This window comes from Oncorhynchus clarkii, chromosome 17, assembly GCF_045791955.1.
Source record: "Oncorhynchus clarkii lewisi isolate Uvic-CL-2024 chromosome 17, UVic_Ocla_1.0, whole genome shotgun sequence".
NCBI classification, from domain to species: Eukaryota; Metazoa; Chordata; class Actinopteri; order Salmoniformes; family Salmonidae; genus Oncorhynchus; species Oncorhynchus clarkii.
This window is the reverse complement of record NC_092163.1, coordinates 48,016,291-48,041,728: the sequence shown is the minus strand read 5'-3', so window position 1 is coordinate 48,041,728 and position 25,438 is coordinate 48,016,291. Positions and strand designations below refer to the sequence as shown.

General features: G+C 44.4%; 2 protein-coding genes across 6 annotated transcripts in view; one reads left to right on the top strand and one right to left on the bottom strand.

The window, feature by feature from the left end:
- The window catches only part of LOC139371006 (LIM domain and actin-binding protein 1-like), a 30,419-nt gene extending 12,846 nt beyond the window's left edge, over positions 1 to 17,573 (top strand). For 3 of the 5 annotated variants that reach the window (XM_071110969.1, XM_071110973.1, XM_071110972.1), the window contains exons 4-11: positions 6,240 to 6,683; positions 12,179 to 12,233; positions 12,752 to 12,849; positions 14,053 to 14,118; positions 14,487 to 14,538; positions 14,863 to 14,945; positions 15,081 to 15,214; positions 15,532 to 17,567. In XM_071110969.1, the coding sequence (XP_070967070.1) occupies positions 6,240 to 6,683; positions 12,179 to 12,233; positions 12,752 to 12,849; positions 14,053 to 14,118; positions 14,487 to 14,538; positions 14,863 to 14,945; positions 15,081 to 15,214; positions 15,532 to 16,609 (2,010 nt within the window). In that variant the 3' untranslated portion in view covers positions 16,610 to 17,567. Of the gene's footprint in view, positions 1 to 4,300; positions 4,655 to 6,239; positions 6,684 to 12,178; positions 12,234 to 12,751; positions 12,850 to 14,052; positions 14,119 to 14,486; positions 14,539 to 14,862; positions 14,946 to 15,080; positions 15,215 to 15,531 lie in introns of those variants that run through there. The other 2 variants (XM_071110968.1, XM_071110970.1) reach the window with 2 other exon arrangements.
- A 1,878-nt stretch (positions 17,574 to 19,451) lies between these two features.
- Positions 19,452 to 25,438, bottom strand: part of LOC139371005 (SPRY domain-containing protein 3-like) — a 56,343-nt gene continuing 50,356 nt past the window's right edge. The window contains exons 8-11 of the mRNA XM_071110967.1: positions 23,399 to 23,456; positions 21,052 to 21,171; positions 20,741 to 20,862; positions 19,452 to 20,482 (exon numbers count right to left, since the gene is read on the bottom strand). Of these exons, the coding sequence (XP_070967068.1) occupies positions 20,348 to 20,482; positions 20,741 to 20,862; positions 21,052 to 21,171; positions 23,399 to 23,456 (435 nt within the window). The 3' untranslated portion in view covers positions 19,452 to 20,347. The remainder of the gene's footprint in view (positions 20,483 to 20,740; positions 20,863 to 21,051; positions 21,172 to 23,398; positions 23,457 to 25,438) is intronic.

Below are 25,438 nucleotides of genomic sequence, written 5' to 3'. Positions count from 1 at the left end.
TCATGATGACAGAAGTGAGTGCTACTGGGTGATAGTCATTTAGCTCAGTTACCTTAGCTTTCATGGGAGCAGGAACAATGGTGGCCATTTTGAAGCATGTGGGAACAGCAGACTGGGATAGCCAGCTGGTCTGCGCATGCTCTGAGGACGCGTCTAGGGATGCCGTCTGGGCCGACAGCCTTGCGAGGGTTAACATGTTGAAATGTTTTACTCACGTTGGCCACGGTGAAAGAGAGCCCACAGGCTTTTGTAGCGGGCCGTGTAAGTGGCACTGTATTGTCCTCAAAGCGAGCAAAAAAGTTATTTTAATTTGTCTGGGAGCAAGATGTCAATGTCCGCTACGTGGCTGGTTTTCTTTTTGTAGTCAGTGATTGACTGTAGATCCTGCCACATACGTCTCGTGTTTGAGCCGATGAATTGCGACTCCACTTTGTCTCTATACTGACGCTTAGCTTGTTTGATTGCCTTGCGGAGGGAATAGCTACACTGTTTGTATTCAGTCATGTTTCCAGTTGCCTTGCCACGACTAAAAGCGCTTTCAGTTTTGCGCGAATGCTGCCATCAATCCACGGTTTCTGATTAGGGAAGTTTTTAATAGTCACAGTGGGTACAACATCACTGATGCACTTGCTAATAATATACATGGCTAAGACTATAATCAAAGAGAATTATCTTGGTAGATAATGCGGTCGGCATTTGATTCTAGGTCAGGTGAACAAAACGGACTTAAGTTCCTGTATGTTGTTATGATCACACCAGGAGTCGTTAATCATAAGGCATACAACCACACCCTCCTTACCAGAGAGTCGTTTGTTTCTGTCGGCACGATGCGTGAAGAAACCGGGTGGCTGTACCGACTCTGACAACATATCCCGAGTGAGCCATGTTTCCGTAAAACAGAGAATGTTACAATCTCTGATGTCTCTCTGGAAGGCAAATCGTGCCCTAATTTCGTCCACCTTGTTATCTAGAGATTGGACATTGGCGAGTAATATGCTCGGAAGCTGTGGATGGTGTGCTCGCCTTCGAAGTCTGACCAGTAGGCCGCTCCGTCTGTATGCCTAAGTGGTTTTGTGCTCTCTTCTCTGCTCAGGCTACTAATTTTTGACAGTGACTAGACGAGATAAAGCATTTTGACATTCACATGGTAAAATGACAGCCTTTCGAAAACTTCCACCTCCCACACACCCATTATAATCCTCATCTCGTCTGAGGAGCACACCGAACAATTCCATGCCTTGTTCTGCCTGCCACTTATTGTGATGGGCAGGCGGTCAGCCCCATAATCCTGACTCAGTCGACTAATCCCAAAGTAATTCCCTCTGTTGGGATAGTTGTCTTTGTCTGTTGGGATAGTTGTCTTCTCTGTTGGTTATGGTCTTTGTTTGTTGGGAAGTGCTGGAGAAGTGGACAAGGGAATAGGGAATAAGTGATCGGCCGATGTCATGCAGGAGTACAAGGTAACTACCTAACATTTCCAATGGCTCATCGATGGGGAATGTATTTTGATCATTGGGTACCTTGCTACCAGTGAATCTGGACCGAGATTGTAGCACAATACTTGCTCTGCGTGACTTGACATTGTGGAATTCTGGAGAGGCTCAAGTAGTTGTAGACAAACATTGTTTACACACAAGGTCCTTAAGGTCATTCAGAGCGAGGAGAAGACGTGCGCACACACACACACACACACACACACACACACACACACACGCTGGTTGTATTTGTGTGTGGTGCATGCTGTTCCTCCAGTCTTCCTGTTTGTGCTGAGTTAAACAGTCGGCACAATGTCTAGTCAGCACAATGCTGTGTGTATGCGTGGATCCACAGGCAGCACTAGTCCTAAAGGGTGGGCTGTACATTTGGGTCATAGGAGGAAAAGAGGTCTCAGCTTTCTGAGATGCAATCCTCTGTGTTGCGGTATGAGAATCAGGGCCAGGAGTTTTAAGTAGGTTTTTTTTCAGGTTTATTTTGGTCCCTGAGTTTTTCCTGGTCAGGTTAACCAGCAGCATTGTCATAATGAATGATTACATGATGGTCCACAAATGAGCGCTAAGGAGGCTCCTGCAGTCTTACTTAACATTGTGTTGATTGTGTGGAATCTACACTGAACAAAAATATAAACGAAACATGTAAAGTGTTGGTCCCATGTTTCCTGAGCTGAAATAAAAGATCCCAGAAATGTTCTATATGCACAAAAAGCTTATTTTACATCCCTGTTAGTGAGCATTTCTTCTTTGTCAAGGTAATCCATCCACCTGTCACGTGTGGAATATCAGGAAACTGATTAAACAGCATGGCCATTACACAGGTACACCTTGTGCTGGGGACAATAAAAGGCCACTTTAAAATGTGAAGTTTTGTCACACAACACTGCCACATGTCTCAAGTTTTGAGGGAGTATGCAATTGGCATGCTGAATGAAGGAATGACCATCAGAGCTGTTGCCAAAGAATGTAATGTTCATTTATATATCATAATCCGCCTCCAATGTCGTTATAGAGAATATGGCAATACTTCCAACCGGCCTCACAAACGCAGACCACGTGTATGGCATTGTGTAGGCAAGCAGTTTGCTGATGTCAACGTTGTGAAGAGAGGGCCACATGGTGGGGTTATGATATGGGCAGAAATAAGCTACGGACAACAAACAAAATTGCATTTTATTGATTGGCAATTTGAATGCACAGAGATAACGTGATGAGATCCTGAGGCCCATTGTCGTGCCATTCATTCACCACCATCACCTCATGTTTCATCATCATTTTCATCATCATGTTTCAGGATGATAATGCACAGCCCCATGTCGCAAGGATCTGTACACAATTCCTGGAAGCTGAACATTTCCCAGCTCTTCCATGGCCTGCATACTCACCAGACATGTCACCCATTGAGCATGTTTGGGATGCTCTGGATCGACGTGTAAGGCAGCGTGTTCCGGTTTCTGCCAATATCCAGCTACTTTGCACAACCATTGAAGAGGAGTGGGACAACATTCCACAGGCCATAATCAACAGCCTGACCAACTCTATGCGAAGGAGATGTCGTGCTGCATGAGGGATATTGTGGTCACACCAGATACTGACTGGTTTTCTGATGCATTTGTTTTTTTAATATATATATTTTTTGAAGGTATCTGTGACCAACAGATGCATATCTGTATTCCCAGTCATGTGAAATCCACAGATTAGGGCCTAATGCATTTATTTAAATTGACTGATTTCCTTATGAATTGTAACTCTTTGAAATTGGTGCATGTTGCATTTATATTTTTGTTCAGTATAATTCCCCCTTCAACTGTGACCATTATCAGTAATGGTTCTGTATATAATTACAGGTATGATTATTCCTACTTAATCACATCTCTTATGCTCTCTAACCGCAAAAGACATGCAAAAGTTAATGACAGTTTTATAGGGGAATAAATGGCCACTCCTTAACTTTCAACATGAGGTCCTCCCTCTTACTGCTGCTGAGTCAGGCAGATTGAGTCACCTTCAGTGTTCTAATCAGGAATCTAATCAAATTTGATTTGTCACATGCGCCGAATACAACAGGTGTAGACTTTACAAGCCCATAACCAACAGTGCAGTTCAAGAAGAAAATATTTACGAAGTAGACTAAAACCTAAAAAGTAATAATAAAAGAAACACTAACAATGACGAGGCTATATACAGGGGTCACCGGTACCAAGTCAGTGTGTGGGGGTACAGGCTAGTTGAGGTAGTGTGTACATGTAGGTGGGGGGGAAGTGACTGTGCAAAGGTAAAAAATTAGCAGCGAGTGTACAAAAAAAGGGGGTGGGGTCAATGTAAATTGTCCGGTGGCGATTTTCTGAATTTCTCAGTAGTCTTATGGCTTGGTGGTAGAAGCTAGAAGTGTGTGTGCGTGTGTGTGTGTTCTCGTTCAATAGTGGTGAATGGCTGAGATGTCTCAATAGGTTAAACGGGACTTCATGTGTTGTAGGTTACGCTGTGTCTTGAGGAAATAGGGTAAAATGGGAGGAGCAGTGACATTGTCAATTTGACTCCTTACTTTTAATAATCCAGTTTTCAAGGGAAATAAATAACTTAAAGGGAGTTTGGTTTTGTACAACACTGTCTGCAATTTGAATGTCATGATGTGATTGGCGATCACAGATCTCAACACTGACAGCATGAGGCTCCGTAACATGACACATGGTACATGTTAGGTGATGCCATGACTTCAGTGCATTGGTATGGCTCTGACATTGGCTCACACAACAACGGAATACTTGAAACTTCAGCCATGTGTTTGCTAGATTCACACACACAAATAACCACATATTTACAATATTTATTTGGGGATAAACTTTGAGAAGTGACAAGTAAAGAACCCCAGACTCAGTCAGCGAAGAGTTAAACATTTCCCAAATGTATCATTTCCTGCTTTCTTGTTTCCTGGGATGTTTTTTTCCCCCCTCTGCCTCCATCTCTCTCTCTTTCTCCTGGTCTTGATGGGGGGTGGGCTGGTTCTTACTTCCAGAGTTTTTCTAACTGCTAACATCTGGGAGAGCTTGATCACCCTTACTCAGCACAGAGACCAGAGGGAAGGACGGCAGACTGATTCCAGCTACAGGACTCTCCCTGTCTACAACCTAGACTCCCCACTACGCCTCGCCTCGCTCTCACAGGTTTCACCACTTCTTTTAGAAAAACAGGGAACCAACTTTTCATTGCCTGTTGCTCGTTTTTCCTTGTACTTCTTGAACATACTTCTTGTACTCCAGCTGCTTTCATACAGAGAACGGTTTTTTTTCTTCTTTTTTTCTACTGTCTGAGTTCTTTCAGCTTTGGGTTTCTCTTCCTCCTTTCTCTTTGTTTGTTCCTCCCATATTCTGATCTCCTCCTTTTCCATGTGTGTTTCCATCTTGTTTCTGTCACATATTTTGTTGGTGAAGCACGGCTTGATGTGCAGGCTAGGTTTTTCTGAGTTGCTGCTTGGTTGAAGTGTGGTCAATGTGATGACAGTAGGAAGTGGAGTCAGTTTTTTAAAATGTATTGCTGTGTTAAGTTTGCATGGATGTCCACTGCTATATGGTTGACCACCTCATTATCACGTTGAAGGGAAAAATCAGGTTTGTTCTTCGTTAGGGGCGTTGTGAATGTTGATGGTTACCTACTGATTTGGAGCTCGTCTCATGGATGTCGTTTTGACCATGTCGATGACATATTGTTAGTCTTCTTCATGGGTGTGACTAGATACTTTGTACTGAGTTGAGCTCTGTGTACCATAGCCCAGTGCGGTTCCTTGAAAGGAACATTGAGTACCCCATGTAAACTAAGTTCATTAGTTGTCTCTGTTCTGCTTTCAAAGGGCCGTATTGTTTCATATACCTTTCAGAAGTTCCCCATATTAAACAGTCCATTTTACATTCATTTCCATATCTTCTAATGAAGAGCAGCGAATGACATCACATAGTGGAGTATTGTTGTCCCACAGTAGTTCAGCTAGCTGCTCGCCGTAAGTTACGAGTTGGGAGCTTAATGGACGGTTAAGCCTAGCAGAGCAGAGAGCACTTCCTGTACTTTCAGGAAAAGTTGAGGTAGGTTTCCACAGAATGGAATATGGTTGAGAACGAGATCTCGTGTTCAGTCCTGCTCTGTCTCCATCTTGAGCCAAGACTTTGTATGCCACTGTGGAGTGGACTTTGCAGCAGCTGATAGTTGCCTGCTCTGACTTCAGCCACCAGCCAGCTACTCTCGTGGCTGGTTGAACAGCTGCTCATCTAATCTCGCTTTCCTTCCACGTCAGTAACTACCACTGTCCGCAGTCTTTTCCCACTGTGGCCTCGGGAAGAAAACTCTGACAGAGTTATGAACTTGAGATTTTTTCCTATATTTTTTTCCCTGTTTAATTTGGTTGCAGTCTGGGTGCTTGAAGTTGGGTGACATAATACTGGACATGATTGACTGGTCGAAGTAGAATGTTGGAAGCAACTGGTGATGACTATTTTGTTGATAATAGTTTCATTCCACATGGTTGAAAGATTAGACTGACTATTTGTATTATTGCGAACTGTTAGAAATGGTACTGTATTTTGGTATTCTTACAGTTTCTCATACAAGGCTACTCTTACACACACTTACCTTGGTACAGTTTACATGGTGGTTAACTTTTCGGTCGATGTAACCTATTTCAGGACGTTGCATCAGTCAGTAACTTCAAGACATTCTTCCAGTTGACCGTTCTCTAATCTTCTCTTGTCTTCCTGGCAGTCGGTGGAGAGCCTGCCTCCCACTCTGCGTTCAGGGAACCTGAGTGTTCTGAAGAAGCGCTGGGAGCAGCCGGCACCTCGCCAAGACAAACCCTGCCTGCTACCAGCCGGCCCACCCCGCGCCCGCCTTATCCCCCCAGCTGTACCCAAACCAGTGCCACCGACTGAGCACCGCCCCCCAGCCAAATCCCCAGGATCCCCGGGCACTCAGGGTAGTCAAGACAGTATCCAGTATCCTTCAGCAGCTATAGCCAAGGAAGGAGCGGAGAGAAGGATGGAGAGAAAAGATCAGCGGCCAAGTGAGGAAGAGGAGGAGGAGGAAGGGCTGATGCAGGTGGAAGATAAGGTGGCGCCAACCAGCCCCTGCAGCCCCGTTGAGAAACCCAGCGTGCCTCTCAACAGCCTGAAGATGATGTTTGAGAAGGGAGAGGGCGCCAAGAGAAGGGTAAGACTGATAGACTCACACACACATTTCACTCAAAAACTTTCTCATTCAGGCAGACACACACTGTGGGTATGTATCCCTCTACAAAAGTGGTTCCCAAACTGTGGGGTGTTTCCCCTGGGTTGGGGGGTAATAGTAGAATGCACAAGGTGCAACCTCGAAATTGGCTAGTACATCGGCAGTTTTCCTCAATGATGGAAGGGGGAGCCCTGGGTGTGAATGTTTGGGAACCACTGCTCTACACAGTATCTCCCCCTATATGCTCTATGGATTCTCTCTCACCCCATCTCTTGGCATCTTCCTCAACATGTAGCTGCTCATTATGCTTGTGGGGTCAGGTCAGTCATCTGACTGTGTGTGATTGGTTAGCCCCCCCGTCCCCCCCATATCCAGCTGGGATGCAGCTGAACTCCTGGTCTGTTGCACAGCCAGACAGTTTCATGGTGCCTTCCTTTGGAGTGTAGTCATGCTAGCAGTCACATGCCTTGGTACCTGATGCATTCGTGCCTTTCAACAAGCCCCGTCTGACTTCATAAAGGCACCCCGAGGACTACTGTGTGTCTCAGTGCGCATCACTAAGTACAGACAGAACACCCATTCACTCAGACACACACATGTGTAGAGGATACTTGCTAAAACTAGCTTACCTACTCATATTAGAGGCCAAGAAACTCAAAACATGCATACATGCACTGACCTGACGAAGACGCCGCCCCAGTTGAGAAGTGAAATACTTTGCACCAGACACTGAGGGAGGGTCTCCTGTGGCTCCTCCGATATTAGCAGAGAGAAGTCAGCCATTAAGTGGCCATATTAACGACCCGGCTCTCTGTCCCATTACTGTCTAATTAACTCAACCCTTCAGTCACACTTTTTCTGTCCCCTCAAAAAGTTTCTATGTTTCAGTTCTCCACACTGCCCTTATCTGCTCTTAAACAACCTTCTCCTCTTTAGTGTACACACATACCATAATACCCCAGGGTCACGAATGTACCCGCATTCCTCGTCTTTCTCTTCAAAGACCCACCTTAGGAATTCTCCCTCCCACTCTGTTCTGTCATTCTCCTTCAGTTAGGTATTCACCCCTCATGGCCCCCACCCCTCCTCTTCAGTTAGGTATTCACCCCTCGTGGCCCCCACCCCACCTCTTCTCTCAGCATCACACAAGATTGCTCTCCTCTGTGCACTTCTGCTTCTCCTATTTTTCAGTTTCCTCAGTTTTCTCATCTGGTAAAAGTTGAGTAAAAATGTGTGACTCTGAGACCATAATACTTTATATATTCCTGGTGGTCTCTGGTGTAGGCTACCTTAGCCAGCCCGGTGTTGATGCATGGTCCAGGTGGAAAAGCAAGACTGGAGTCCGACTCAGACTGGAGTGAGTTTGCCACCACGCCTTGGTGTTCATCTCTTTGTTAAGTGTGTTCATGATGACCACTAGCAATACTTAGTTCTACATGTTGGAAATTCCCCCAGTGTGTCCTCAGGGAGACTGGTCTGAGAACAGTGGTAGTGTTGTAGTCTTTGTCCTCTTAGCCATTCAGTCAGACGAGGCCTGCCACAATGGCCATGCTTCTGGACTTCTGCTGAATTTACTGACAGGGTTTTAAGAGGGGAGTGACAGACAGTAGGAGGTCGACCTCGATTCGTCTTGGTCTGAGAGCTGTGCTCACTACTCGGTGTGTTTCCTCTATACATGCTCACAAAAGCCCTTATCGCTACGCCAGTGCATTTCAGCTGACTAGAGCGGAGGTGGGGTTGTGCGTGGGTGGAGGAGCTGCGTCTCCAGGTGTACACACACACACACACACACACACACACACACACACATTAGTGTGTCCCCCCTGCCCTGCCCCAGCTTTAGCTCAGTGCATGCTCTGGGCTGATACCATCTTACAGCAGTGATGTCATGGAAGTGGTATGCACCCCCCCCAACCAAATCACTAGAGGCCAACAAACCCTGCTCCTACAGAACACAAACTCCTTTCTCTCTCCAATCAAAAGACTCGTAGTACGTTCTCTCTCTCTCTCTCTCTCTCTCCTTCCCTCTCTCCTTAGTTCTACGCCTCTTTTTCTGTCGTTCTTTCTCTTTATAACCTCTCACACACTCCTTGTTTCTGTCTCTTTATAACCTCTCACACACTCCTTGTTTCTGTCTCTTTATAACCTCTCACACACTCCTTGTTTCTATGTCTCTTTTACTCTCTGTATTCCACCTTTTCTCTGTCTCTCCTGTTTTTCGATAGCCCTCGTTTGTAACTGTATGAGCTGTAATGGGTCCTGGGCACAAAAGGTTTAGATGGGGCAGATAAGGCTCTGTTTCTCTACCTGGCTGTCACCCAAATCAACTACACCCTGTACTGCTTGTCACTGGCATTAGCCTTCTCTACTACCACAATATTCAAAACATGGCTTGGTGTTTTTTTTCAATGATTCTAGTTACCATAGTTACTTGGTTAGACGCAGACCATTTGCACATGCAAAGAACAGTTTGAGACTACAGCACATTGTGTAGACTACACATTAAATTCACGCTTGCTTGAAAAAGGTAGGAGCTTTAGCCTGTTTGATCAATTGTGTATATTACATGCTTGTCCTCTCTTTAAAATGAGTCATGCCTCTCTGCTTGGCTGTTGTTTTGGTCGATTTAGCCCAACATTTAGCTGCTGGCACACAGTTAGATTTGCAGTGGAATCAGTTGGTCCTGTCTCAACCTGTCCTCGGTGAACTACAGGCCGTATCGCTGTCCTCTGCTCTAACATAACATCAAACTCTCTTGTAAAACATTTTGTATGAGCAATATTTTGAGTGAACTAGGAAATGGCCTTTCAATACATAACATTATGGACACCTTGTAGCTTCAATCCGCAAGTACAATGTAAAAAGTTATTGACTTGGGCTATGGCTGACTCCAGAAGGCCCCGTCTGTTTTAATTGGCCAGATCCCTCCTCCACTCATCTGTATCCAGGATTACTGCTTAAGCCTGACCATCTGGTTTACACATCAGTGGGCTGTAATAAACACACACACACGCTCGTGTTTGTTAATTCTGTAGAGTGTAAGGGGGGGGGGCTAAACTGACAGATGGAGTTGGTTTAAGATGGATCTTTTAGATGTTTTATTTAGAATTTTAGTACCCTTTTTAGGTATCAAAAAACAATACAAATGATTTTGACCTAACGCCCATGGAAACGCATTGAATAACATCCATAAATGGCAAAAAACAAATCATAAGAAACAAGATTTTGAAGTGCCTGTCCGAAATCTAGGCGATAATTAAAAAACACATTTTGTATTTTTTTTTATTTTTACACATTTAACCACTTTTTTGGGGGGTAGGCACAAAACAACCTTCTACTTTAAAAATGTAATCCAATACCGGTTATCTTCAGACGAGTCCCGTGACACTTGTGGGGGTCGTAGTGCAAAACGGAGAACGTCATTGTGAGAGCCTCCCCTTTCCATAGAGTAGAGTAGTAGTTAGTCCATAGAGTAGTAGTTTGTACGTTAAACCGTTCGGACGCTACAGACGTTTGTGTTAGACGGATTTTCGGGATGTCTCATGGTCTGACAAACACCGCTCTAGTTCTGCCACCTTTCACCTCGGATGCAGAAGTGCAACACAGGTGGATGTGGTGGATTGAGATGCATCCAATGCAACAAAAAACATCTCTACCTTAGACTGACGGATTTTGATGGGGTTTTGTTGTGTAACTTCGACTCTAAGGGATACTTCGGGATTTTAGCAATGAGGCCCCTTATCTACTTCCCCAGAGTCAGATGAACTCGTGGATACCATTTGAATGTCTCTGTGTCCAGTATGAAGGAAGTTAGAGGTAGTTTCACAAGCCGATGCTAACTAGCGTTAATGCAATGACTGGAAGTCTATATGTATCCACAAGTTCATCTGATTCTGGGGAAGTTGAGAAAGGACATCATTGCCAAAATCCTGAAGTATCCCTTTAACCTTGATCCCCTCACTGGGCCGTTTGTCTGTGTTTGAACAGTGTCCCTTCTCCCCTGTGGTGACTAGCCTGTACATTATAATAGGGCATCTTCAGTGTTTTGTAGGTTAAGGTGAGAGTGGAGTGTGTTAAGTATGTGTATAGCCTACTTGTTATGTGTTTTCAGTTGTGTGTATGTGTATTGATGAGTAAAATGGCTGTGTCATGGTGGAGTTGGTGGGGGGACAGACGGTCCTGTCTGACAATGGCTCTGCCTCTTGAGCTTATTAGGGGATTAATGCTGTGTACATGTGTCCGCACGCTAATGTGTACATACAGTAGTGCAGGGTTCCCCAACTGGCAGGCTGCGGTCTGAATTTGGCCCATATGGGATTTTATTTGGCCCCCCAAGTTTTCTGTGCAACTGTTTATTTAAAAAATATATTTGTTGATGGACGCAAGACTGTAAAAACACCAGCAAATTAGCTTCAATCTGTTCCAAAGTATTCTCACACATATTAGAGAGATACTATATGTGTGATCCTATACAAATATAAGCAAGGTTTGAAATGATGACGTTTTAGTCAAATAGATCCGTTTTGGGCTTCCTGCAGTCAATTTGCAGTCTACAAATGAAGTGTAATTATGTTCCGGCACCCTGACCATCCGCTCAAGAAATAAATTGGCCCGCGGCTGAATCTAGTTGATGATCCCTGCAGTAGTGTGTAGGGGTGTGTGTCTCCCTTTACCATATGGTGAGTCATGATGTGGTTGGTGTACATGGTTAACAGACCCGTTGGGTGGTGCTGGAAGTATTTCAGCTGGAATACATCTGAAGTTGTTTTTTCTTGTCATATTTGTTTCTTTTCCATGATGAACTACATATTATGCTTAATGCTTTCTTTAAAACAGACGGGTTGATTTTAGCTGTAGAATTTCATTGCATCTGCTGTCCAAGATTATCCGACTGCAGTAAATTCACCATCTTGTTCAAGTTAGAAACGTTTCAGCAACTTGAGACAATTGAGCCTCTTCTGAAACCTGGACACCAGAGATATTTGGTGAATTTGTTTTGGTGTTTAACAGTAAAGTGTTCCTTACTGCTTTCAGAGTCTCTCATCACTGATGGGAATGCTTGTTATTTGATTAGGTCTAGAGTAAGGTGTCGGGGGAAATGGCAGATGCCCCAATGGGTGTGTTTGTGCCCGTGTGAATAGGGTGTTTGTGTAAGCAACCATCAATGGCTCATTGTAATGTAAAGGATATGCAGGAACTGGTTTTGATGTCGATGGGCCAAACCATTGTGAAATAGGGGGAAGTTGTGATGAGTCGTGGGGGTGGTCAAATGTGACCAATGATGGGGTTGTCTGAGTGTAGAGATGGGCTAAAAAAAAATAAAAGGCTGACTAACTACAAAGGCATAGAGAGGCAGTTGTAGAGAAAGCAGGAGGAGACTGTGGTTGTTGGGGTGGCGGTGAGGACATTGGACAGTCCTTGTCTGAGGTTGTGTAATAAACTGAACCCTGACCCTTGACCCCTGTGTTATCATCCAGGTGAGCACGGGACTACACAGCAGCTCCTCCGAGGACATGGACCAGAGAATAGGAGGTAATACATGAGCACGGGCACACACACACACACACACACACACACACACACACACACACACACACATTTGCACTAGACCCATATAGTGCAATCACATTCTGAGGGCACAGTGTCTGATATCACTACTAGGCACTAAACTGACAAAAGGATCCCATGCAGAGAGGTGCCCACTGCAGTTGTAATAGCCACGAAGGTTACAGATGAGAACACAATGTGTACATTCACGGGTGCATGATAACGGCCGTGCTTGAATTGAGGCAGAACAGTGTGTCAATTCATAGTGCCTACACTGCTTCATCTAAAAAGACCAGCTTTATTTACTCAAGTCAACTTTTGGCAGCGTTTATATATCGTACCCCTGTTTTTCTTCATAGCAGCTAATGATTTGATTTGATTTTGATTTAATGTAGGCTAGTGACTTCTGACATTGCAGCAGAGCTAGGTGGAGGATCCGGATCAAGAAACCTTCTAGATGCTAACCTGTGTGTGTGTGATTTTTGTTTTGTTTTCCCCCGCAGTGTTATCCCCTGACCGAGTTCTGGAGACCACCTCCCTGAAGGAAAGAATGGCCAAGTACCAGTCAGCCGTTACCAAAAAGGGCCCACTAGCACGCACTGTGAGTTTGTGTGTGTTTGTATTTATTATACCCATTTCGTACAGAAGATGTGGTATATTACCTGTAAAAAATATATATACGGCAATGTTTTATATGGCCCCCTTTCAAACAGCCTTATTTACCACTTTTCCCTTTTAAACATACCAGTGGGTAACTGGCACATTGGAAGGTGTGGGGAGTGTTAAACCATGGAGGCTGTTTAGATGTCAAATTAGGGAGGTGTTAAACAATTGAAGTGCAAAAAAGCAGAGAACCATTCACACAGACCCAATACCTGTACTTTGGTTACAGGGTCTGTGCAAATGCAGGAATCATGACTAGGTCTTTAGGTGGGTGTTAATTGACTGTTTTTGACCCTTACCCCTTTCAGATGTATACCAGAAAGCTGGTATAAAAAAGCAGGCATGGTAAAATAGTGTGATTTTGGTCGGGTGTCTTTTAAACACTCCTCTCTCCTTACATTGTCTAGTCTCCTTTGTTTAGGAGAAGCTAGAGACACTGTGGACTCAGTCACCAGACCTAAAAATGATTTTTTTAGAAAGTGATCCTCTTGTTTAATAGTCCAGAAGTTTTGGTCTCACCACATCAAAGGCTAAGGATAGTGTAATGTCAAAGAAAGACAGATCTTAGTTCACATGTTTTCTATATCCTAAAACATCATTTTGTCACCTCTTTTTTTTTTTTTTTTTTTTGAATTTGACCCCTTTTTCTCCCCAATTTCGTGGTATCCAATTGTTTTAGTATCTTGTCTCATCGCTACAACTCCCGTACGGGCTCGGGAGAGACGAAGGTTGAAAGTCATGCGTCCTCCGATACACAACCAACCAAGCCGCTGCTTCTTTAACACAGCGCACACCCAACCCGGAAGCCAGCCGCACCAATGCGCCGGAGGAAACACTGTGCACCTGGCCACCTTGGGCTGGGCGCAGTGTACGCTAGCCGCCACAGGAGTCGCTGGTGCGCGATGAGACAAGGACACCCCTACCGACCAAGCCCTCCCTAACCCGGGCGACGCTAGGCCAATTGTGCGTCGCCCCGCGGACCTCCCGGTCGCGGCCGGTTACGACAGAGCCTGGGCGCGAACCCAGGACTCTGATGGCACAGCTGGCGCTGCAGTACAGCGCCCTTAACCACTGCGCCACCCGGGAGGCCCCTCATTTTGTCACTGTTCTTTTACTGATCGACCTCTCTGTTCGTCTGCAGGCCAGTCAGTCAGAGGGAGAGGACGGCAGCCTCAAGGAGAATGTGCCCCCTAGTGGTGTGGCTGTGGTCAGTACCTACGCGCGTGTCTGTGTGTGTGCGTGCGTGTGGCGCGTCTGAGAAATTTGGTGTTGAGGTGTGTAGCGAGAGAGCGACAGAGGGGACATGCAGTGTGAGTCTGTGAAATAAACGATACACTGTGTGTGAAGATTAGTTAATTGGATAGGGGAGCAGCGTAAAAACTGTAAACCAATGAAACCTGGTGTGCAGTAAGTAAATAAACTCCTACAAGTGCCCTAAAGATCCTGCTTTAAAACATGAATACACAGTGGCAGTAAACTCTTTCATATAGCTTTTTATGTACAATTGTACTTGGGTGAACAAGCTATGTACTGTATATTTGATTTGCTGATGGGTTTTCTCTATTTTTCTCTCAGAGCCAGGCTTTAGAGTCCTACAGCAGAAAAGTTGCTGTAGAAGAGACCAATGGTGAGTCAGCTTTAATTTCCCTATCTCCCATGATGTCATCCCCCACAGCTCTCGGCTGGGGATGCTGAGGACAGAACCGCACCCAGCTGCTCTGATTGGTCCTCTGTGTTAAAGAGCAGAGCAGGGTGGAACCCCGACTGGCTTGTTACCCTGAGTTACTGCTCTCTGTCTAGGCATCTCGCTCGTCTCAATAATTTTTTTGTGAAAAGCCAGGCTCCCTTTTTTTGTTATATTGCTCTGCCCAACTGTGATACTGACTTCCTCTGCAGCCAAGATGGAGTCCCTGTAGTCTCACTGGTATGTTGTGTGTTTGGTCTTTTTCAGGTGATGGCATGGACACACCTACCTCTAAGGATAGTACCTCTTCTCCATCCTCAGCCCACAGTGACCCGCCCAAGGCAGCCAGGGTGAGTCCCCTCCATCACCCCCATCACAATGACATGTACAACATGTCTTCCATCAAGGAAATCGATAGGACCTATAAAATCTGACAAACACAATGCAGTGTATGAAAGGTACATTCTTAAAGTGTCTGTGTGTAGAAGTTCTGCCTGCCCGTGAGGGAGACGTGCATTGCATGCCTGAAGACGGTGTACCCGTTGGAGAGGCTGGTGGCTAACACCCAGATCTTCCACACCTCCTGCTTCCGCTGTCTGCACTGCAACACCAAGCTCAGGTACTTGTGACACTCTCACCCCACGGGACACTTCAAATAACATTATACAAATTTCCCATTCCAAAACATTTAGAAACCATAGGAGAAAGAACATGCAAAAACAGTATTGTGTATCATGCATCATAATACAGTATATTTACAAAATGCTTTTTAATAAAAATTATCACAAGCCGTATCAATTGGAGGAACATTACTTTTGAATGTACATTTGTATGAAATGTCAAGTAAATCCAGTACTGCTTTCAGTAACCGGTGTCTTGTGTCTGCATGTATCTAACGTATATTTGTCTGGTTCTTTGCTGCCCTCTGCTGTTCAGTCTGGGAAACTATGCCTCTCTGCACGGCAATGTCTACTGCAAGCCCCACTTCAGCCAGCTGTTCAAGGCCAAAGGCAACTACGACGAAGGCTTCGGCCACCGGCCCCACAAGGAACTGTGGACACCCCGTGCCGAGGGAGAGGAGGAGGAGGAAGAGGGAGTAGACCGGGAGGTGGAGAAGAAACCAAAGGAGCAGGCAGAAAGAGTGGCGGTGGTGTCCCGTCCAGCCTCGTCAGACAAGCAGCCCTGCCCCACAGTGGAGGAGTCTCCCCTGGCCAAGGTGACGGACCTGACTGCCTCTCTGGAGACACGCAGCCACACCACCTCCACTGAGAAACTCTCCAGCGCCGAGAAAGTCCCAGAGGCCCGCAAGCTGAGGGTTGCCTGGCCCCCTCCTGCTGACAGCGATGCTGGTACCTCTCAAATTCTGGAGGCTGGTAGTGGTGTGAGCCGGCCCTGGAGAGCCAAGTGGCCCCCAGAGGGCGAGGTGTCATCGTCCACCCTGAGCCACGACCGGTCCGAGCTGAAGAGCCTGAGGAGGAGCTCGTCTCTGAAGGAGCGAAGTCGGCCTTTCTCGGTGGCCCCCAGCCTCACCACCAATGCCCTCGGGCCACGGGAGCCCCGCCGGCCCCTCAAATCCCTGCTGGATAGGAGGGGGTCACTGGAGGACAGCCACTCCATGCCTAAGGAACCAGAACCCAAACCCCAGAGGGAGCGAGAAGTAAGGCAGGAGGACAAAAAAGAGTGCAAGCCTGCCCCGCCCAGCGGCAGTGTGGTGAATGGAGAGACCAGCTCCGAGGAGGAGGTAGAGAGTCTGCCGGCGGCACAGGAGGAGAGAGAAGAGCCGATGGAGAGAGCAAAGGAAATAGAAGGGGCTTCTCTGAAATGCCAAAGTGCCTCTCCGGATATCCCAGCATCTCCCTCTCCGTCCCCGCAGCCCAAACACAACCGCAGCTCCCAGGACGTGGGTTTCTGGGAGGGTGAGGAGGAGGGGGGCGAGGGGGAGCAGCTCACCGTAGAGGAGATGATCAAGAGGAACCGCTACTATGAGGAAGAGGAGGAGGAAGATGATGTCTGAACAGACACTCCACTCTGAATCTGGCTGGATTTAGACTGGATACACACCAACGCATTCTGTCCCCAGTACTCCCCGTCCACCATATATAACCCAGGGAGTTTTTAAAAGTGCAGGGATAAAACCATGGGGACCCACTTGTTGAATTTTTCTCTGCTTGGGTGCAATCTGTGATCATTTTGATTTGTTTGTTTGTTTCATTCACAATAGGAAAGTTAGCAATAAATCAGTCTTACTACACTACATAAAACCAAATAGCCTGATTCTTTTGTTTTCTGAGGGAGCCTGATAGAAGGGAGCGGTAGATTGTAGCCATTTTTTTTTACACTGGTTCAGGCTGGTCTGTCTTTTTTAAAACTGGAAGTAAGTACAGTTACGATATATATGACATCTTTTATATAATCTAGGAAAGGTTACATCGGCCATATCATTCTCTAAACTGGAAATTATCTTTTGTCAACATTTTATTTTTTTGTTGATGAAGAAAGACTAAGGACTTTTGACAGGAAAGCCTGTCAAATAAATATACATGTTTGCATTTGCAAATCAGATGCTTATATAGCCTTTGCTTCACAGGTACTTAAGTGGACTAGTCCATACCACTGCCAGATGGATAATAGGAGAAGAGACGTTCTAAAATGATCACAAGCAGTCGCTTCATCTCTTTGATAATACTTGAGAATCAAAAAAGGCTTGTGATAGAATGTGGTAAATTGATCTTGGCCGAGTAAACCAACAGTGTACTTTGAGTCTTTGGGTCCTTTACCTTTCTGGATTTATGTTTTTAGTTGTCCTTTTGACACAGTGCATGTTTTATAATGAATTTTGAAAATTGGATAAATGCACAATTGTTAAACTTACCCTTATGTTTTATACCTTACTTTAAGGAGGACCAAACCTTTTTCGTATCTTGGAATTTTAAATCAAAGTATGTTTGAAATAAATAATAAATGGTCTATCATTGATACATCTGTTGTCTTGTTTCAGTACATGACCTAAGGCTGGGATTCAATCCGATAGACCTTGTAGACGGTGCAGCTTTTTAAAGGCCCAGTGCAGTCAACTTGATTTTCCTGTTTTTTTTTATATACATTACCAATCAAAAGTTTGGACACCCCTCATTCAAGAGTTTTTTAAAATTTGTAATTTTGACTATCTATATTGTACAATAACAGTGAAGACATCAAAAAACAAATCTAAATATATTTTATATTCTTCAAAGTAGCCACTCTTTGCCTTGACGAGAGCTTTGCACACTCTTTGCATTCTCTCAACTAGCTCCACCAACAGTCTTGAAGGAGTTCCCACGTATGCTGAGCACTTGTTGGCTGCTTTTCCTTCACTCTGCTGTCCAACTCATCCCAAACCATCTCAATTGGGTTGAGGTCGGGTCATTGTGGAGGCCAGGTCATCTGATGCATCACTGTCCTTGGTCAAATAGCCCTTACACAGCCAGGAGGTGTGTTGGGTCATTGTCCTGTTGAAAAACATGATAGTCCCAGTAAGCGCAAACCAGATGGGATGGCGTATCACTGCGCTAGACGGTGTCACCAGCAAAGCACCATCACACCACCACCTCCATGCTTCAAACTGGGAACCACACATGCGGAGATCATCCGTTCACCTACTTTGTGTCACCGACACGGCGGTTGGAACCAAAAATCTCAAATTTGGACTCGTCAGACCAAAGGACAGATTTCCACCGGTCTAATGTCCTCGTGTTTCTTGGCCCAAGCAGGTCTCTTCTTATTGGTGTCCTTTTTGTGGTTTCTTTGCAGTAATTCGACCATGAAGGCCTGATTTCATGCAGTCTCCTCTGAACAGTTGAAATCTGTCTGTTTACTTGAACTCTGAAAAGCATTTATTTGAGCTGCAATTTCTGAGGCTGGTAACTAATGAACTTATCCTCTGCAGCAGCGGTAACTCTGGGTCTTTCTTTCCTGTGGCGGTCCTCATGAGAGCCAGTTTCATCATAGCACTTGAATAAACATTCAAGGTTCTTGACATTTTCCAGATTGACTGACCTTTGTGTCTTAAAGTAATGGACTGTCATTTCTCTTTGCTTATTTGAGCTGTTCTTGCCATAATATGGACTTGGTCTTTTACCAAATAGGGCTATCTTCTGTATACCACCCCTACCTTGTCACAACACAACTGATTGGCTGAAACACATTAAGAAATAACTTTATCAAGGCACACCTGTTAATTGAAATGCATTCAAGGTGACTACCTCATGAAGCTGGTTGAGAGAATGCCAAGAGTGTGCAAAGCTGTCATCAAGGCAAAGGGTGGCTACTTTGAAGTATCTCAAATATAAAATATATTTTGATTTAACACATGATTCCATGTGTGTTCTCATAGTTTTGATGTCTTAACTATTATTCTACAATGTAGAAAATAGTTTAAATTAAAGAAAAACCTAAACAGTACCAGTCCAAACTTTTGACTGGTACTGTATATTTCCACACAGTTTGGAATAATATTGTGAAAATGATAATGCTCTTTCAGTGTAAGAGCTGTTTGAAAAGACTGCTTGACGTTTTGGTGGGATGGAGTTTTGGCCTACCTGGGGACATCATCGGGCGGTAAATTAGTTAATAGACCAATAAGATAGAGTTCCAAACCTTTCTACCAATAACCGCTAGTTTTCAGTTTTACCCTGACCACTCCGACAGTCCTAGCAAAATTCTTGCTTGAGAAATTGCTCTTTGCTTAGAAGCGACATATTTGTTTGTTTTCAATTTAAATAGTCAAACATAATCACAGTAAGGATCTAACAGTCCCAATTCAATCCCGGGCTCAATTAGCCAAATTACATGTTATAAAAATCACACAAAGCGGGCCGTTGTATAGAAATAGATTCTCATGTTTAGTTAGGTATTTAAACATTGCATTCAATTGCACAATTTATAGGTGACGCATTCATATCTATGATCTGTAGAATTAAATTAACCTAATTGGTGATTAATACGAAATGAAATGGTACTCTAAGGAACAGTTGTGAGAACAGTGCATGGTCTTCCCTTTTGCAATCATTTAGCATATTGCTTTCTTGAGTACAGTTCTGTTATTACAGATGATGAATCAAAACAAATACAAAATGTTGTTGATCAAGTATTTCATTTAACCTGTCATTAGTCAATAAAATAACCCAAAAGCGAAAGAACAGAGAAATGCTAAACAAAAAGTAGTGCATCATAATCCACTATATCTAGAATAAAGTGCTTTTGATAAAAGGACATGGCATCATGAGTCTTAGAAAAAATAAACATACCACAGCGTCATAGTCGTTACAGTCATTTGGATTTTGGCATACCTGAGAGTTACATTTCTTGGCTGCGGATTTTATGCTACAGCATTTTGAATGAATTCCTCTAATAATCTCAAAATAGAGTTAAGATAATAAGATTTGACTGATTGCTGCTTAAAGACCTGGGATTGGTCCAATTATCTCCCTTTGAACCATTTATAATATTTTCTATTGCCATGATAACAGTAAGCACTTTCTTGAGGCACCCATGCAGTATTATATTATAATATCCATCTTCCTACCATATAGTAGCATGAGTTTCATTTTATGTTAGGAGTCAACCAGAGTAAACTAAACCGAGGTAAGACATCCCAGGCAACATGCTGGATCCAGGAGTGATGTGAAGCGAAGGGATACTGGAGTGATAACTCCAAACACTCCCCTACAGCAGACTTGGGATTGGTCTATCATCATCATGTCGCTACCCTCTCTCAGCCGCTGAGGGGGTGCAGGTCAACCCTGATTTTCTCCCCGGTGCTCATCATGCCGATGGTAGGGTAGAACCCTCCTGCTGGCACTGCCACCTCCCTACGGCCCACCACCTTCCCATTCCTAGTGAAGAACACCTGGCACAACACAAGGGGGCGACAGTGAGTTAATATTCACACCAGGGTTGGGCTACATTTCAATCAATTGAGGAGTGCAACACAAATCGCCAATTTCCACTTCAGTGCCTACTGTTTGACAACTCCCATATCAAACCAAGCATCACATTAAAACCCCATAACTAATTTGTCATAACTCCTCTCCCCTGCTTCCCACTGAGCTAATGACCTGGCCCTGTTTGAAGGTTTGCTAATGTAGACAAAATATACGTCTCTCACCATGACTTTACTCCCCTCCTGCTCTTCCCCATCCTCCTCCTCGTCTTCATCGTTCATGTAGAGTTCGTTCTGGACACGCCGCTGCTTGGGCCAGACCTCCAAGTCCCCGTCGTCACTGTCATCTGAGGGAACCACACCGATATGGTCAGACAGACACAGACAGATTGATAGACATGGAGATGAGGAGACATAACTTAGGAGACAGACAACCATGAAAAAAAAACAATGTCTTTGGAGAATAAAAGAAAGCAGCAAATGTGAGTGTGGAGTTTTTACGGTATAAGATGGCAGCAGCCTATTGTTCAACTCACCTCCACTGTCTAGGATGTAGTCCCGCGGGAACATGATGCCACAGCCCATGACGTCCCCCTCAAAACAGCGAGGGCCAAAGGCGTCTCCCACCCCACTACCCTGGAAAAGCTTCCCATCATCTGAGAGAGAGGAAGGAATGAGAGATCTATGAGCAAAGGGTGAGCGTGTGTATGTGAATGAGAGAGCATGTGTGTGAGTGAGCCGTCATTCTGCATTTCCATGCAAATTCAGTCAGTTCAGGGCAAAAAGAAAAGTCCTATTTCTTTGAATCACCTGCATTGACAAGGAAGTGAGTCCAACCCAGAACTTGACAATGAATGAGACTCCTGTGTTCATGAATTTTAACCACTTTTAAATGGACATACACTGAGTATACCAAACGTTAGGAACACCTTTTGCTCTCAGAACAGCCTCAATTCGTTGGTTGGGGCATGGACTCTACAAGGTGTCGAAAGCGTTCCACAGGGATGTCGGCCCATGTTGACTCCAATGCTTCCCACAGTTGTGTCAAGTTGGCTGGATGTCCTTTGGATCTTGGACCATTCTTGATACACATGAGAAACTGTTAAGTGTGAAAAACCCAGCAGCGTTGCAGTTCTTGACACAAACCAGGATGCCTGGCACCTACTACCATACCCCGTTAAATATTTTGTCTTGCCTATTGACCCTGAATGGCACATATACACAATCCATGTCTCAAGGCTTAAAAATCCTTCTTTAATTATCTCCATTTCTGATTGAAATGGATTTCACAAGTGAAATCAATAAGGGATCATAGCTTTCAGCTGGATTCACCTGGTCAGTCTGTGTCATTGAAAGAGTTGGTGTTTTTAATATTTTGTATAATCAGTATAACACATCCATAATTTCACACATAATTGTAAAGCCCATTTAATAGAGAATGTTACAAACTGGACTATATTTAGTAACTTACTTTGAAAAGATGGTTTTGGGTCAAAACAGATGTTTGATGATTGGTAGGCTAAATTCAGTGTACTTGTCTTTAACTGCCGTTTCCCGAAAATCACTCTTCCCACATGCCAACAAAAACTTCAGAAGCATTTACACATTGACAAAAGTTTGTGTGTTATCCTTAGATATGTTCTCCATAATTATTCAAAGGGAATTGTTGATATGTTGTTCTCCAAAGATTATAGAGCAATTGTTCTTGTAGAATGTGCCAAAAAAGTATTTTACAGATAAAGATTTTAAAAGTATTTATCCATAATCTTTTCTGAGTAAGTCCGGTCATGGAGTTTCTTAACCAAATTTATACCCAAATATTTAAGGCTGACTTCATCCAGTGTCGAGAAACATTATTTGAAACGTATTTGTGGTATATGCAAATACAGTATGTGCATTATTAATGAGATATGACCGTATTTGCATATTTTATACAATATTTCAGAACAATTTGAATACAAAAAAGTATTATATTTGTGTGTACATTCAACTGGTAAAAGTTGATTGTGATATGATTAAGAGAAAAAAATGACTTATTAGGGTGGTGTGCCTGGCCTCAAAACATGTACTTAAACTCCACTTGTCCTCATCTCAACCTCCCTGGCCAGTGGAATGGATGACTATCAACCAGAGGTCAGGGGGAATGTGTCTCATCCTTAGGGTGGATTATAGGAAGAGAAAGGGCGTATCCCCATGGAAACAATGACATGGAACACATGAAACATGAAGAGATCACTAGGTGGGGTTTCACCTAATCACCACTTTGGCAGAGAAGCAGTGATAAACACACAGGCTTATCATAAGAGAAACACACTGATCGGGGTATCCTACCATACATGCTGAACAACTCCTCTCTCAGCTTCTCTCTCAGTCTCTGGCTGAGCCACACATGGCACCTTATTCCCTTCATAGGGCTCTGGTCAAAAGTAGTGCACTATGTACTGTAGGATATATTTTGAGTTTGACCACTTCTCTTTGTCTTTCCGCCTCCCTCTATAGGTTAGCCAAGGGATACACCACACAGGCCTTTCATACAGTTTGGGAAGGATACATTCTGTTCTATACAGTATGAGGTTGACTGCTTCCTCCCTATAAACTGAAAGATTTCATACTACTATGACACTGTGGGCCAAATTCTAACTTGAGATAATGGGATATTTATGGGATATTTGTATGACAGTTTGACTTATGTGCACATGTCTCAAGGCAGGAGTCTGTCTGACCAATAATTAGAATCATGCTAAACTACAGTAGTCACACGTTTAGTGTATGGCAAGCAGGTACAGAGACAGACGCATTCAAACAAACAACCAACCAAGCTATCATGCAGGAACACTTGCAGAAGGACAGACAAACACACGCTACATGACTCAGGACACTCACCTGCATGATAGGCTATGGAACCCCTGCTCCAGCCAGGGTGTCTGTTTTTGGGATAATTCTGTGAAATTAATATAACACGTCAATACAAAGTCAAGGAGGTCTCATTTTACTCATGAATCGTCATTTCAGCAAGCCATGACACTCAACTATTTCTAACTACAGAAACAATTTCAGAACAATCTGAGATGGTAAGACTGGCATTCATTTTATCTCTGGGAAATTAAGCTAATTGATTGCACCCAAAATGGGCATTTTAATTGATAGGATTCAGATAATATTAAATAAATATCGTACCCAAGAGCTGATGTGGACCAAACTTTTTCCTACCAATGAGTAAAACAAGAGGAACCCTGGAAAAATTGTAAAAAGTCAGCCATGGACCCTCCATACACCCATGCCAAACCCAGCCCAACAACCAGTGGAGGCTCCTCAGAGAATGAAGGGGAGGACCATCATCCTCAGGGAATTTCATAAAAAATAAAAATAGTGAAAAAAGCTATGTTTTGATAAAACTATACTAAATATATTCACGTCACCAAATAATTGATTAAAACACACTGTTTTGCAATGAAGGTCTACAGTAGCCTCAACAGCACTCTGTAGGGTAGCACCATGGTGTAGCCGGAGGACAGCTTGTTTCCGTCCTCCTCTGGATGCATTGACTTCAATACAAATCAGAGCTCTCGAACTGACATTTTGTCAATCAAAGGATCAGAGAATTAATATAGTACTGAAAGCATAAGCTACAGCTAGCTAGCACTACAGTGCATAAAATGTTGTGGGTAGTTGACTCAAAGAGATAAAGACAATAGTTGAACAGTTTTGAACAACTAAACTCAGCAAAAAAAGAACCCAGGACCCTGTCTTTCAAAGGTAATTCGTAAAAATCCCAAAAACTTCACAGATGTTCATTGTAAAGAGTTTAAACACTGTTTCCCATGCTTGTTCAATGAACCATAAACAATTAATGAACATGCACCTGTGGAACGGTCGTTAAGACACTAACAGCTTACAGGCAATTAAGGTCACAGTTCTGAAAACTTTGGACACTAAAGAGGACTTTCTACTGACTCTGAAAAACACCAAAAGAAAGATGCCCAGGGTCCCTGCTCCTGAACGTGCCTTAGGCATACTGCAAGGAGGCATGAGGACTGCAGATGTGGCCAGGGCAATAAATTGCAATGTCCGTACTGTGAGACAACTAAGACAACGCTACAGGGAGGCAGGACGGACAGCTGATCATCCTCGCAGTGGCAGACCATGTGTAACAACACCTGCACAGGATCGGTACATCCGAGCATCACACCATGGGACAGGTACTGGATGGCAACAACAACTGCCCGAATTACACAAGGAACGCACAATCCCTCCATCAGTGCTCAGACTGTCCGCAATAGGCTGTGAGAGGCTGGACTGAGGGGTTGTAGGCCTGTTGTAAGGCAGGTCCTCACCGGACATCACCGGCGACAGGACTGGCAAAAAGTGCTCTTCACTGATGAGTCGCGGTTTTGTCTCACCAGGGGTGATGGTCGGATTGGCATTTATTGTCGAAGGAATGAGCGTTACACCGAGGCATGTACTCTGGAGCGGGATCGATTTGGAGGTGGAGGGTCTGTCATGGTCTGGGGCGGTGTGTCACAGCATCATCGGACTGAGCTGTGCGGTACAGGGAAGACATCCTCCTCCCTCACGTGGTACCCTTCCTGCAGGCTCATCCTGACGACTCTCCAGCATGACAATGCCACCAGGCATACTGCTCGTTCTATGCGTGATTTCCTGCAAGACAGGAATGTCAGTGTTCTGCCATGGCCAGCGAAGAACCCGGATCTCAATCCCATTGAGCACGTCTGGGACCTGTTGGATCGGATGGTGAGGGCTAGGGCCATTCCCCCAGAAATGTCCAGGAACTTGCAGGTGCCTTGGTGGAAGAGTGGGGTAACATCTCACAGCAAGAACTGGCAAATCTAGTGCAGTCCATGAGGAGGAGATGCACTGCAGTACTTAATGTAGCTGGCGGCCACACCAGATACTGACTGTTAC